Here is a 15,930-nt window from a genome sequence, read left to right on the forward strand (position 1 = left end):
GATGTCTGTTTTCTTGAAAACCATAAAAGACTTTTGTCCAGGTAGTGTTTTGACTCTGACTGTCGGCATCCCATCAAGCATTAACATGTCAAGGTAGTGTTAAGGAGCTGGGCAGAATGCCAGGGTTAATTTCTTGACCAACAGGACCATGACTAACAGAATGCTGCAAATTCAAGGATTCTGGAATTTGAGAACAACTAACCGATTCACAGGATTAAAAAAAAATCCTCGATTTAGCTCCAAGGCCCCCATCTGGCATGGGCAAATGAGGTCTCTGAGAGCAGAGGGGGGACGGCCTCACTGAAGGATAAGGGAGGGGGTGGTGGTGACTGAATCACACTTCAAGTGCTGTGGCCAGCTCAGATACGTCCTAGGTGAGTCCTAGGACGCCAAGGATGGCAGTGTGTCGCTGGGATGTGGTGCACGGTGATGGCCCCGCCAGCGCCATTCTGTGGGCAGCCTGCGGCAGGCCTGGTGGTCTGACAGGCCGCAGTGGCTGCGCTGTCGTGGTCTGTCCGGGGCATCACAAGGGACTGGCTTGCAGTTTGAGCAGAGGACAGAATCCCATTGCACATGCGGGGGCTGCGCGCTCCAGATCCAGACCCAGCTGCAACAGCGAGGACCTGGAGGGCTATCTCAGGAACAGGACACTGCGCAGGAGGGGACGGGAGGGCATGGAGAGCGCTGTGGCTCGCGGAGGGGCGGGGAGCGAGTGCCCCATCAGCGGCGGAGACCCGGGCAGGGGCCCCTCCCCAGCTCCCCCGCCCCAGGCCCGAGGGTGTCCCGGCCCAGAAGTCTTCCTCCACCCAGCCGAACACGCGCTTCATCTCGGCCAGGAAGCCCCGGTAATCATTGAGGAGGGGGCTCTGCTTCTTGATGTAGGGGATCACCCACTGCAGCGCCGCCTCGGTGAGGCGGGTGATGAGGGACGTCACCTTCAGGGCGTCGGTGGAGAATGTGTTCTCGTCCACGAACACGCGAGCGGGTCTGGACGATAAACTCCGGGAGCCGCTCGGTCCTGCCGTCAAACGCCTCGGAAGGGAATCGGGCTCCTCCGCCCGCGCGCTTGGGGCCGCCGGGGTAGGGTGGGAGGACCTTCTTCAGCTGCGCCCGCCAGTCCACCGCACCCTGCTCTCTCCGCCCCTCATGGTGGGGCTGCCCTCAGGCCCCCCAGAAGGCCAGCCTTGGGGCTCGGGGGAAGTGCCTGCGGGGGAGGCAGGCCAGCGCGGGGGCGGAGGGATTGGCGCGTGGGGCGGGGCCGCGGCGCGTGCGCGGGCTCTGCCCTCAGGCCGGGGTTGCTAGTGCGCGTGCGCCGTCCGAGTTCCGCGGGTGGCGGGGAGGACAGGGGCGCGCGCTTGGAACCTGAGCTGCAGGGTGGAAGGGAGCGAGGGAGGAGCTCTGGGCACCCGCCTTAATTTGCGCAGGACTGTGGCGGCTGGGTGTGGAGATTAGATGATCTAAGAACCCTGGCCTGAGGCATCCACTTGCCAGGTCTCCTCCCTGCCCAGCCTTTACCGCTGTTTGGTGTTACTTTGCAGCCCCTCTGCCTCAGGACGCCATCTGAGTAATGCTTTGCTGGCAAATTTTCCTGCTAAGTTATGTAGCTCTCAGTCAGACATTGGCACCGCTGGGCACAGACGCAGATGCCTTTCAACATCAAAGGCAGAACTCACTAGTAAACATAATCCGAAGCAGCATATTCAAAGAACAGTGCACCACGACCAGGCAGTGTAAAGAGGATTAAATGTTCAAAGAGGTCTGATTTGGTATAGTAAGAGACCAAAGAGAATAATCACACGGTCAACACCATAGCTGCTGAAAACATAAAAGTAAGAGGGGTTGGGTGCCTTCCGAACATGTGACGATACAGGCGCACACAGCTAACAAAGAGGTTCATGATAGGCCTTGCCTTCTTCACTGGATGTGTTTATTCACAGGCTGGACACAGTTTAAGAGGTACATACTGAAGAGAGTGTTAGGTCAGAAGTAAACATCCAGAATGAAACACAGAAAGACAAACAGATGGGAAATAAGGTGAGAGATAACGAAGAGAACTAGACAACATTTAATTGGCGTCTCAGAAGTAGAGAGCAAGAGTAAAGCAAATGCAGTATTTGAACAGATTAGTTGAGTGCCACCAGCAAGCAGAGAACAATGAAAGAAATCTTCACCTAAATCATCTTGCAAAAACGATTGACAACCAAAGCCAAATAGAAAACTCTTTAGGTTTTCAGAGGATAAAAACAAATTACCTTCCCTGCAGCAATAATTATGCTGACAACTGGCTTCTCGGTAGAAAAAAATGAATGGAATATGATCTTCTATATACGGAAATAGTTTCCAATAGAAAATCCTGTGCTCTGCAAAAAATATTCTTCAAGAATAAAGATGAAATAAAGACATTTTTGCACCCCCAAAAAACCGGAGAGAAGTTGTCACCGGTAGAATAGCACTAAAGGAAATGCCAGCAGGTATTCCTCAGGTACACGGAACATAATCACAGATGAAAGAGGGAAAATGCAGGGAGGAATGAAAAGCAATGCATTGGAAACTTACACGGACAGATCTGAGTGGGCTTTAAAATGTAGAGGCTTAAAGTACATTTTTAAAAATGCCTAGAAATCAGGAGGGGAATGCATGGGTATAAAGTGCTCTGAGATTCTTGCTTGAAATGGGAAGCCAGTGAAAGTACCACATAACATTAACATTTGATAAGTAGAGAAGAAGGTATATTGTAATCGCTAATGAAGCCACTGAAATAATAGCCAACAAGCATAAACTTCTCAGAAAATGAAGGTGAGGGTAGGCAATGGAGAAATTAAACAATGAATTCAAAACGAGGTAAGAAAGTAGAGAAGGAAGAACAGAACAAGTGGTAAGAACAAATAGAAGTCATTTCGTAGGACAATAGATTTAAACCCAAATAAATCAGTAATGACATTAAATTTAAATGAACTAAACATGCCAAATAATAGACAAAGATGGTAAGAGTAGAAAAAAGTACAAAACTCAGTAATACCTGTTTATAAGAGAAACTCCTACATTTAAATTTTCAAAAAGATCAAGTAAACGGCTGGTAAAAACCTACTATGCAAATAATAACCAACAATAACCAACAGAAAGCTGTTGCAACTAAATTAATATCAAACAAAATAGACTTACAGGCAAAAAGTATTACCAGATATAAAGATGGATGCTTCATGATAAGAATGATAATGAGATTCAATTCACCAGGGTTTTGTGACATTTACAAATTTTGACGTGTCTGTGAACATAAATTTAAATTATGTATGGTAATGGGATAGAACTTCCAGGAGAAATGTAATCACAAATTTACAATTATAGTGGAAGATATTTACTACAGTTCTCTCAGTAACTGATAGGGAAAAAAAAAAAACCCAGAAAATCCATAAGGAAATAGAAGATTAAAAAAAAAAAGAATAGCAGTAAATGTAACACACTAATGAAAGAGGTTGTAATTGGGGAAAGTGGGGGAGCGGGAAGGGTGGGATATATGAGAATCCCCTTTATTCTCAACTTAACATTTATGTTATCTAAAGCTCCTTTCCAAATAAAGAAAAATGCTTTAAAAAAGTACAGCAAATATGACCGACCGGAAATACACAGGACACTGCTAACATTAGCTGAATATACTAAAGTTTTCAAAGAACACTTTAAAAAATTTACTTCATGCTGGGCTGAAAAGGCTCAAAAATTTCAAAGGACTAAAACTATAAGGGTATTTTCCTTAACAGTAATGTCATTAAACTAGAAATAGACAACATACAAAACTAGAAAAACCCAGACGTTTGGACATTAAGAAATAGTCTTCTAGAAAGGGACAACTCAAAAAAGAAACATGATAGAAGTTAGAAGTTATTTCAAACTGAATGATACTGAAAATATGGTCCAGCTAAACTTGCAGGATGTCGCTAAAAGGATACTTAGAGTAAACTTTATAGATTTGAATAGGTATGTTGACCGAGGAAAAAAAAAGGCTGAAAATCAATGTGTTAATTAGCCATTTAAGAAGTCAGAGAAAGAACAGGAAATTAAATTCACAGTGGAAGGAAGGAAATTAAAAGAGATAAGAGCAGAAACAAATTAATAGAAAATAACTATTTAACAGAAAGGATTAACCAAGACCAGAGTTGGTCTCTGGAAAATACTGATGAAACTGATAAATTCCTTGTACAATTGATCAAGATAAAAAAGAGAGAAGACTTAAATAACTGAAAACATGAGTGTTAACTGGGATGCCACTTAATATCCCACCAAGTATAAACATATTAAAGAGAATATTTTAACATGTCAGTAAATTTTCAAATGTAGATGAAACATTCAAGTTCCCAGGAATATACTACTTGCCCGAATATTCCTAAATTTCGTAAATAAAATAGAGTGAATCAGCAATCCACAGTCTTCCACCAAAGAAAACCCTAGGAGCAGAGAGCTTAAGTGACTAATTCTACAAACATTTAAAGAAGAATAGCAAAAACTTTATATAAACTCTTCCAGATAATCGAAAACGAGGTAGCATCCCCAGCCTGATTTTTTTTTGTTTCTAAACATTTCTGATTTATTTATTTTTCCTATAATCTTTTTATTGTTTTTTAATATTACATTCAAAAATATAAGAGGTCCCCATATACCCCCCACACCCGCTCACCCACTCCTCCCTCATCAACAACCTCTTTCATCATTGAGGCACATTCATTGCATTTGGTGAATACATTTTGGAGCACTGCTGCACCACTTGGATAATAGTTGACATTGTAACTTACCCTCTCCCTCAGGACACTCAGTGGGTTATGGCAGGGTGTTTAATGTCCAGCACCTATCCCTGCAATATCTAACTCCCAAAAATGCCCCGACATCACATCTCTTCTTCCCTCTTCCTGCCCTCAGCAACTACTGTGGCCACTTTCTCCACATCAATGCTACAGTTTCTTCCATTACTAGTCATAATAGTTCCATAGTAGAATATCAGTAAGTCCGCTCTAATCCATACTCTATTCCTCCATCCTGTGGACCCTGGGATGGTGATGTCCACTCCACTCAATATCGAGAGGGGGCTTAGATTCCACAAGGATGATGGATGCAATTCTACTGCTTGCTGTATTGAAAAGTAATTTGCATTCCCCAGAATCCACCCACTTAAAGTATATAATTCCATGGTTTTTCCTCATAGGTATATGCGACCAACACCACAATCTTCTTTGAGACCATTTCGTCGCCCCAAAGAGAAACTCTATATCCATTTGCAGTCACTCCCCAAGTCCCTCAAAACCCTCCCCTCAGTCCCTGGAAAACATAATTTTACTTTCTGTCTGTATGGATTTCACTATTTTGGACATTGGGTATAAATGGATTCATACAATATATGATCCCTTTGTGTCTGGTCTCGTTGATATAGCATGTTTACAAGGTTCATTAATGTTGTAGCATGTATCAGTACTTTATTCCTTTTTGTATTTGAATAATAGCCCATTGTTTGGGTATATCACATTTTATTTTTCCTTTCATCAATTGATGAGCATTTGGGTTGTCTCTACTTTTCATTATTATGAGTAATCATGCTACGAACATTCACATAAAATATTTTCTTGAACACCTGTTTTCAGCTCTTTGGAATAAATAGGAGTGAAATTGCTGGGTCATACTATACGTTTAATATTTTTTAATCTATTTTTTATTTTTAAGTTTTTCAATTTATTGAATTATATCACTCTTACATAAACTGAATAAACAATAAGTATATAGTAATAGCTGTGAGCTTACAAAACAAACATACATAACATCATCTGGGGCTCTCAGAACTCACCCTACCACAAATATCCTTGCATTGTTATGAAACATTTTTAAGTAATGATGTAAGAGAATTCTGACAATATTACTACTAACCAAAGCACCTCTGAGAAACAGCCGAACTGTTTTCCAAAGAAGCAGCATCATTTTTATTCCCACACACCACCAGCACCTTTAAGGAACGCTAAACTGTTTTTCCAAAGAAGCAGCATGCTTTTACATTCCCACCAGCAGTGTGAGAGTTCTCATTTCTCCACATCCTCCAACAACACTTATTACCTGCCTTTCTTATTGTAGCCATCCTAGTGAGTGCAAAGCGATATCTCAAGATTTTGATTTGTGTTTCCCTAAAGGCTAATGTGGAGCATCTTTTCATGTGCTAACTGGCTATTATTTATATTCTTTGGATAAATGTAACTACTTGATTAATGAGTCCAGCACAACCTTTATCAGAAAACATAACAAAAACATTATAAAAAGAAAACTATGTCCAAAATCATTACCACCAATAACAATGTTGATGAAAAAGAAATCATTGGATGTAAAGATCTCATAGTATGCACAAAAGATAATAAATCACAATCAAATTGGGTTGAGACCAAGATTGGAAGGCTGGTGCAATAATTGAAAATCATGAAATTTAACTCACCATTTTAACCAAAGGAGCAAACGATTTAAGACTCTTAGCAGGGAAGAAATATGTCTGACTTGGAGCTGCCCTGGATGGTGCTTCAGGGGCAATCACCGGATATTGTAAATCCTCACAGGGCCCACTGGATGGAATGGGGGAGAGTATGGGCCATGATGTGGACCATTGACCATGAGGTGCAGAGGTGCCCAAAGATGTACTTATCAAATGCAATGGATGTGTCATGATGATGGGAATGAGTGCTGGTGGGGGGGGAGTGGTGGGGTGGAATGGTTCCTCATATATATTTTTTTAATGTAATATTTTTACAAAATCAATTAAAAAAATGTTAAATGAAAAAAAAAAGAAATATGTCTGATGAAAGTCAACAGTCATTCATGATGAAAACGTTAGCAAATTGGGGCAAGAAGGGAATTCCTTTACTCTGCTGAAGGATAGCTACCAAAAATCTACAGGAAATATAATACCTGTTGATGGAATACTTTCCATTTGAGATTAAGAACAAGACAAGGATTCCCAATATTATTATTTCAATGCAACATTGTGCTGGTAGTACTAACCAATGTATTGAGACAAGAGAAATGAATAAAGATATAAGTATTAGAAAGAAGAAAATTAAAATCTCAATGTCTGATGATTTAATTTTCAATGGAATCTCTAAAAGAATGCATAGCTATGTTATCAGAATTGCTTTGTGATGTAATAACGTTGTGGGATTTAAGGACAATATATAAAAATGAGTTGTGTTTCTATACAACAACAGCAAAGACATTTAATACGATATTAGTTTCAAAACTCTATGCAGGGGAGCGGATGAGGCTGAAGCTGTTGTGCACCTGCTTCCCTGATACAACGTCCTTGGTTCAAACCCTGACCCTGGTACTTAAATAAAAAGAATTCAAAGGTGAAATACACTTAAACTGTGGATCTTAAATACCAGTAACATTATGAGAAACAGATATAAGGTTATTTCCGTGAATTCCAGGTCTTAAGCAGAACACCAAAGCCTAAACAAAAAGAAACCTAAACATGAAAGTAAAGATTGGTAAATAGAATAAAATTAAAAAGGCTTGTTCATTAAATGGCAGGAGTAACAAGGGCATGGGGATTAGGTCTGAGAAATTATTTGCAGCAAAAAAGGAAAACCTGTCAGAGCTCAAATACAAAATATATAAATAAAACCTCCCAAATGATAAAGAAAAAGACAAACTCGATGGAAAGAAAATGAGCAAGAAATAGAGCAACTGTTAAATATATAAAGGAGAAGGTGCCCAACATCATCAATCATCAGTGATATACAGGACAAACACTCAATGAGATACCTATTCAACCTTACCCGAAAGAATACATCTATCAAGCATGGCGGTATCAAGTCCTGGTAAGGAAGTGGAGTAAGTAGAGAAAGTAGAACAGCTGGAATGTCCGTACACTCCTGGCGATTGTATAAACTAGTACAACCATTTTTTTAAAAGATTGGGGTTATCTACTGTAGCAGTTTGACACAGCTATGAATTCCAAAAATAGATATGGATTATGTTTGTAAAGTGGTCTGAACCTGGGCATGATCAAGTTATGATTCGGGCTTTGATTGGGCCGTGTTATTAGGGCATTGAGACCCCACCCCTTGGTGGGTGGGGACTCCCAGATAAAAGGCATGGCAAAGGACAGAGCTGAGGGTTTTCGATGGTGGAGTGTTGATGTTGGAGTTTGATGCTGGAGCCAGGAGACGAACACAGAGGAATAGAGATGACTCCTTCGACAATACAGAAAATCCAGGGAGGGGGTGAGACAGACCCATTTGCCTGATAGTCTAGAGCTGACCTTGTGGAGAAAATAGAGGCCCTGCACCCAGAGTAACCCAGTAAGCCTGAACACTCGCAGACATTGGCAGCAATCTTCCTCCAACAGGTGAAAATAGACTTTGGTGAGGGTAGTAACTTAGGCTTTATGGCCTGGTATTTGTAGGCCCTTACCCAAAATAAATGCCATTTATAGTATTTTGCATCAGGACCCCTTTAGCAGACTAATACATCTACTAAAGTTGTTTATAGCTGTGTTAGTTGTACAATCTAAAAATAGAAGCAACACACAACAGACTTCAGCTCCTACACTCTGATTTATTGGAATTACTCCACTCAGCTTACATGGAGTTGAAGAATGTCAACCACCACTCCATGGAGCCTAGAGTGCCTACAACTGAAAGCAGGAGGATTGCATCCAATATCCATGTGGAATCTAAGCCCCCTCTTGACATAGATGTGGAATGGACACAACCAAGCCAAGGTCCACAGGAAGGAGGAATACAGTAAGGATTAGAGTGGACTTAATGATATCCTGTTCATGAACTATTGTGCTTTTTTTTTTAAGATGTATTTATTTATTTAAGTCCCCCCCTCCCCCGGTTGTCTGTTCTCTGTGTCCATTTGCTGCGTCTTGTTTCTTTGTCCGCTTCTGTTGTCGTCAGCGGCACGAGAAGTGTGGGCGGCGCCATTCCTAGGCAGGCTGCACTTTCTTTCACGCTTGGCGGCTCTCCTTATGGGGCGCACTCCTTGCGCGTGGGGCTCCCCTAAGCGGGGGACATCCGTGTGTGGCACGGCACTCCTTGAGCACATCAGCACCACGAATGGGCCAGCTCCACACGGGTCAAGGAGGCGCGGGGTTTGAACTGCGGACCTCCCATGTGGTAGACGGACACCCTAACCACTGGGTCAAGTCCGTTTCCCCTATTGTGGTTAATAATCGAGAAAATGTGGCATTGGTGTGGAAAAAGTGGCCATGGTGGCTCCTGGGTGCGGGGAATGGGAGGAAGAGATGAGATGTGGAGGCATTTTTGGGACTAGGAGTTGTCCTGGGTGGTGCTCCAGGGACAATTGCCGGACATTGTATGTCCTCCCATGGCCCACTGGATGGAACGTGGGAGAGTGTGGGCTATGGTGTGGACCACAGGCCATGGGGTGCAGCGATGCCCAGAGATGTACTCACCAGATGCAATGGATGTGTCATGATGATGGGGGAGAGTGTTACTGTGGGGGGAGTGGTGGGGTGGGGGCGGTGGGGGTGAATGGGGACCTCATATTTTTTAATGTAATATTTTTTAAAAAATGAATAAGTTGAGTAGAATTTGGAAAAAAAATAGAAGCAACACAAATGAGCATCATATTGGAATGGATAAATCCACTGTGTTTCGTTGAGCACAGTGAAACCCTACAGAACAATGAAATGAATGAACTAAGCTCCATGCAACTATGTCAATATCTTTCACAAAAAAGACTTTGAATTAAAGATGTCACAGCAAAAGAAAACCCTCTACATATTTCCATTTATATGAAGTTTAAAAACGGGTGAAACCAAATTACCTTGTTTGTAGTCAGGATAGAAGCTAGATAACATTTAGTAGGAGGAAGGCAGGAGTGTATGGGAGGGAGCCCAGGAGACTTCTGGTTTGATGGAACTGTTCTCTTTCTTGACCTAGGTGGAAGTTTCATCCCACTTTCTTTGTTGTTGTTGTTGATTTTTAAAATGTATTATTTTAAAAGTTCTGGTAACAAGTACAACATCGAATTCCCCTTTACAGTCACTTTCAAGCTTACACTTCAGCGGTAATTACATTCACAATGTTGTGCTACAGTCACCATCATCCATTACCAAAACTTTATCATCCTCCCTGAACAGAGACTCTGTACTAATTAAGCAATAACTCCCCTTTTCCCAACCCTGTCCCCACCCCTAGTAACCTGTATTCTAGCTTCCAACTCTATGACTTTGCACATTCTGATTATATGTGAGATCATACAGTATTTGTCATTTTGCATCCCCTTTACTTTTGAACAATTTTATAAAGGTTTTCTTTATAGTTTTCAACTGCGAAACTTAGTATTTAGGGATTCTGTGTTAGGCAATGAAACTAAAAGGGAAAATAAGGAAGGATTATTATAAGTCAAGATATTGGTACACTTCTAGGGGCAGGAAGATGTCATAAAAGGGACCAGATGTGGGTTTCAGGGTTGCAGGCAAGTTGTATTTCCTCATTCAGATGGCAATTGCAGTATTTTCTTTGTGAAGAATCATTGAGCTATACATACCTGCGAAGTGTATTTTTCAATTATATATGAGTGTGTGTATTTGCAGGTGCTCAGGACATCAGTGTGTGTGGACTTGTCTTTCTATACATATTGAGCCAGGCAAAGCACAGGAACAGCCTTTCATCTTCCCACTTTTTTCCAGTACTTAGAATACAACTTCCCTATCACACTCGAGGGGAATAAACATGTTGATAACTTCCTCAGAAACTGCCTCAGAAGGTAAGTCCCCTGATAGCATAGCCTGGAAGTAAAATAGGCCAGAAGGGAGGGCAGCAGCAGAGTCAGAGGGAGATCTAAGAAAAGGTTGAGATACACCCTCTTGGGTGAGCTACAACAAAGGGAAAACAGCGCTCTGCAGAGAAGTGGAATTCCCAGGAGCTGCTCCCCATTGTGCACCAGAATAGCTAGTGGATAGACAATCAGTGCCTTCCATTGCAATTAGAAGAAAATACAAAACTTCCCCAGGAATATGAAGATCTAATGGGAACCCAACCTGCCTATCACTCCCAAGCCACCTCCTCCCATCCTCCAAACCCTGCCCCTCACCCTGCTCCAATACACCAACTTCCTTTTCATTAAAAATAATAGCACCATTTACTGACACTTTTTTTTCAGGCTGTGACATAAAAAAAACTAAAGGACCTTGAGACAGTCAGGGTGAGGGGATTTGTTCACTGGCTATGGGAGTTGAGAAAGAATACAGGAGTGAAGAGGATTCCACCAACTTGGGAAAAGTCAGGGTCACTTCAAGAGGTCTAAGAGTACCAGAGTGTAGGGAACTAGATTCAAAAAGTACTTGGGTACATTTTGGCCACCTTGGTTTGGTTAGATTAAAAAATCCTTTAAATACTGTTGTTCTGCGCAGCACTCAACCACCACACCAGCAGTGATTATATTTTAATATCCATTGAATGTGATAGACAAGGAAGTGGGACTCACAGTCACTTTTGTTCACATACGTTTGAAGATCTCACTTCACTTAGGCACCACATCCCATCCTCCCCATTCCTTGTGCTAAGGAGTTCAGCCATTGTTTTGTTGAATCTTCACTGCACCTGTAGCACCGCCCACCCTCACTGCAACTCAGCGGGACTCTCACCATCTTCTAAGTAAACGGCTTTCCTTTTCCCTCTGTCTCTGTTTCAATCTGTTGTGCACAATGATACTGATTGATAGATATGAAGTGCAAATTAGATCTTGTAAATCAAGGCCTTAGAATCACAGAGGTTCTTCAAGCTGAGAGCATCCAACCCAAGCTTTTTTGCTCTTGGCTGCTTTTCTTACTTCATCTTTTTCGCACATACGTCATTCAATATCTTTTCTAAAATGCCAGATCTTGCATTCCTACGGGAGACGGCCATGTTGTTTCATGTTCCTGCACCTGTGTACGTACTCCTCCCTGATCCTCTAAGGCCACTCTCTTTGCACCTTGTGTACCTCATCGATTCACATGCAATTCACATTGCAACTAGCTTGCCAGAATTCCAAGTGCAAACCTTGCATCCTTTGAACCATGCCAAGCCCTATGCTGTCTAACTCCAGAGTCTACATCATTCTCCTGCATCCAAGCACTGAAGTCTTTCCATATCCCCATTTTGACAAAAGAGGAGCTCACATCCACTTGTAGGGGTGGGAGGAATAAAGCATGGACAGGCTTGTCAGAGGAGGATGCAATTGACGATGAAACAAATGATATTGGTTGAGCAAGATTTCCAAAATTAGAGATGACAGAAAAAAGAGCCAATGGTCTGTGCCTGAAGAGTCTAGCTGGACATGCTGGGATGGGCATAATAATCACAGTTATGAAGCACACTTTGTAGAAAGAGGTAGCAATATGTACAAAGACTAGTTCTTTAGCTGGGGCCTTGAAATATGGGTGGAGTTTCCACTGTCGACTTGGAGTGAGTGGACCCTGTGGCTGTCTATCAATTCAGGCCCACCAATCATCAGCAAGGAAGGCGGGAGTCCGCTTGATTAGATTTCAACCTGGATTGCTCATTGGCCTGGGGGGCTGGGGGGTGGGGGTAGGTACGGTGGCCCCTAGGCATGTGACAACATGGCGGCGCCTGCCTCCTGTCATCACAAAAGTGTAAGTTGAATTGAGCTTAATTGATCAATAGTTGGCTGTTTGTAGGGTCATTTTTATTGAATCGGTTACGCGTTTTGTAGAAATGTACTTTAACCGATGTGTCAAAGGGTTTGTGAATGTTTGACAGGAAGGGTCGCTTGGGCGCTTGGCGCAGTGCTGAGGTTTATTTCACATTGTGATCGCCCTTTAATACCATTTTATTAGTTTAAATGTTATTTTTGGTGGCCTTTTCTTCGTGGTTTTAAGCATGTGTGATGTTTTCAGTTTAAACCGGAGGCAAAGGATGACGCGGCTGCCGGTGCTGCCGTCAGGCCAGGACAGCGCAGTGTCCGTTGGCCGCCTTGGCCCTGATTTTGCCTCGGTGTTTTTCAACGTCGTTGGTCGAATCTTGGTCTGTAAACTTTTGGTGAGTTCTCTTACCAGTGACTGGATGACGTCTGTAATTGTAGATGTGAAAGGAGGAAATTAACGAGCTGAGGGAGGGCGTGTGGGATTCTGACAGATAATGGCCCTTAGCTGCCTTTGCGTGCACTACTCTGTTTCATGTCACAATATTTAATCTCATTTGCTTGTGTAAATGTCTTAGTCCGTCTTCTTCAGATGCCGTTTTAAATATATTCATTTCTGGCTATAGGCTACTCTTTCCCTGACCACCCTGAATAATTTTCAGTGGTCTATGACTGCGGTTTTGTATTTTTACTTAATATACATACATATTTCGAGTCATTGTTTGAAAAAACGTGGTCCTGATGTTTCCTTGCGTTTTCCTTAAAATGTTTTGTGTTAGTTGCAGTTTACTAATAAGGAACATAGCAGTGTGGTTGGCCAAGAGTTTGTTGCTTTAAGATCTGGAAGGGAATCAACCCCTAGGGAATCTAGTTAATAGTTTATTTTACTGTGTATCGCCATGGGTTCTTGTTTTGTTTGTTTGTTTTTAATGACATTGCAGTCGATTGCATTCATTTAATTTTGGTATTGGTCATGTTCCATAAATATTCTTTCGAAATGAAAATATTTTTAGAGTCCTCGGAAATTAATCATCTAAGATGAACACTTGACGGTTTACAAACTCAGTGTCTGCCGCACAGCAGATTTTAACAGCCTAGACTGAGCACGGCTTGGCGTTACATTTTACAAAGCAACTGTATTTATCCTCATGGCAAAAGTTTTCTTTTCAGGTTTAGTATAAATTGCCATCTCCAGAGGAGTGAATTAACGTTTGATTGAGAGCCTTTTAATTTAGAAACTGATTGCTCTAATTGCGTGTTTTGACATAATTTGTGGAAATCCCAGGCTTGTCCCCGTATTCATATTTTCTTTAAAAATTAATGCTTTGAGGTATTCATTTACAAAAGCAGACGTAATCATCTTGAGTACTTGACGGTTTACGACAGTGAAGAATTAAAGGTCTGCAATCGGCTGCCACTTCAGAGTAGTTGGACACTTAATCTTACAAAGAAGTGTGTTTGGGATGATTTGATTCCATTTACTGTGGGTCCTGGTCCCTATCATAAGCTTTGTGATAAAGTTTGGCATTATGGAGAATTCACAGTGTGTCCTAATTGCCTTAGGCCTCTTGATTTACGACTGTTCCTGGCCTGAAGCTGCCCGTGAGCCTAACCTTTCCTTTGACTATTTACTGAAATTGTGTTTTATTACCACTTAACTTGCCGTTTTGGTGTTTGTGAGTCCTATTTCATAGTTCTGTTGAAAATGAAGGCCGTTTTGTCGTATTTTCAATGTAAAATGTGCATCCTGTCAGAGGAGCTGAGACCGTGTGGTTTTCCCACAGTAAAAGCCCGGAAGTACCTTTCACGTGCCCTCTTGAATGTCTTTTGGGATTTCAATTCCCCGGGCAATTGTGTGAACATCACGCTCTTTAATTATCATGGGAACCACCATAACAGAGAGTGTTGCTGCTCCTTCCTGGAGTGACCAGAGATAGGAACTACCACCTACCTCGGGTCACTGCTTGGCCACTGCTGACTAACTCTATGGTAGAGACCCTGTTTCCAGAAACTATTCCTTTCATTAGACAGGGACACCTTTTTGAGACCGTATTTATGTCCCTCCATACAGTGGATGTCGGTGTTAAAGTGACATTGGCATTTTTAAGGCTGTTGTGAGCTCAGAGGAACCTGAGAGTCACATTTTAAAATCAAAGTATTGATCAACCTTTTTTTCCTTTTTGGAAAGGCGTTGCAGTAGCCGGCAGGAGCAGAAAAGCCTGGATGGCATTGTCCAAAAAGAAAAAGAAAACAAGTCAGGAGTCCAGGAATTGTGGGAGTACTGCTCAGGTTTTTGTTTCAGGTATGAGAATATGGATCTCAAGGTAATTTCCATACCTTCTATGAGAAGGGGGAAAGTGGGATCTGTAGATTGTGTGGTGAGAATGGTAGTCTGACAGTCTGACTCTGCAGGAGTGAGGAGGGCATTTATTGGGTGGGGTCATGGAGGTATAGGTCAAAATTAATGTAAAGTGTAAGGTAATACTCCACTACATCTGTTCTTTCCATGCATCTTTGCCATTTTCCTTGTTTTGCAGAAATTCCTGGTACCATACACAATGTTTCATTCACAATGATGCCCCATTATCGGAGTCAGGGCTGTTACTCACTATGGTCTTTGAGCCTCAGTTTCCTCATTTGCAAATTGGAAATCATACCTTGCTATTAGGGAGGTTGTGAGACTCAAGTGTGGTAATCTTTTTAAAGACTCCAGGACACACCAGGTACTCAAAGAATGGGTACCCGTTTCCTGAGTCCACATTGCAGGCAGAACATTAGGGTGTTTGGTTTCCCTCCTCCCCTTCCACATTCCCCTAGCCAATAGCCCTTTTGGCTCAGGCATAATGATGTTAAAATGTGTGTTTCTGTTACCAGGGTCAGCAAGTTTCCTGAGGTGTGCCTTTGGAAAAGCCATTCTGTAATGTTCCCTTAAAACAACAAGAAGTTCAGGAATGCAAGCTTTGCCAAGCTCTGAGCTGACTTCTGTGGTGATGAACTCCCAGCACTTGACATGGAGGCTGAAGAGACTGGGCTCCTATCTGGACTTAGTATTCCTCCAGCTGGGTTGGCCTGAGGGTGCCTGTTAACTGGCAGTACCTTCCAGAAGGATCTGTGCTTTTTCCTCATCTTTGTAAAGTCATTTACTGGGAGGTGATTTGTTCATTGGAATTCAGATGAAGGTATTTTACAATTTGAGAGAGGCTGGGTAAAGTGCTAACTATAAACATGAAATGTTCTTAGATGTATACAAGGAAACTTCTAAACTTCTGTCTCAATAGATACCTCCAGCTCCTC

The 15,930-nt window shown here is 42.2% G+C and overlaps 1 protein-coding gene across 1 annotated transcript; it reads right to left on the reverse strand.

Annotated features, from left to right (window-relative positions):
* Window positions 1-290: 290 nt before the first annotated feature.
* Window positions 291-1,161, reverse strand: LOC101423010 (uncharacterized; the record flags this gene model as incomplete). Its single annotated transcript, XM_023584416.3, is given in 2 exon segments — window positions 291-978; window positions 980-1,161. Coding segments are annotated over 2 exon segments (801 nt in total), but the record flags the coding sequence as incomplete, so codon positions are not given.
* Window positions 1,162-15,930: the final 14,769 nt, after the last annotated feature.

Source organism: Dasypus novemcinctus, chromosome X (genome assembly GCF_030445035.2).
Source record: "Dasypus novemcinctus isolate mDasNov1 chromosome X, mDasNov1.1.hap2, whole genome shotgun sequence".
NCBI classification, from domain to species: domain Eukaryota; kingdom Metazoa; phylum Chordata; class Mammalia; order Cingulata; family Dasypodidae; genus Dasypus; species Dasypus novemcinctus.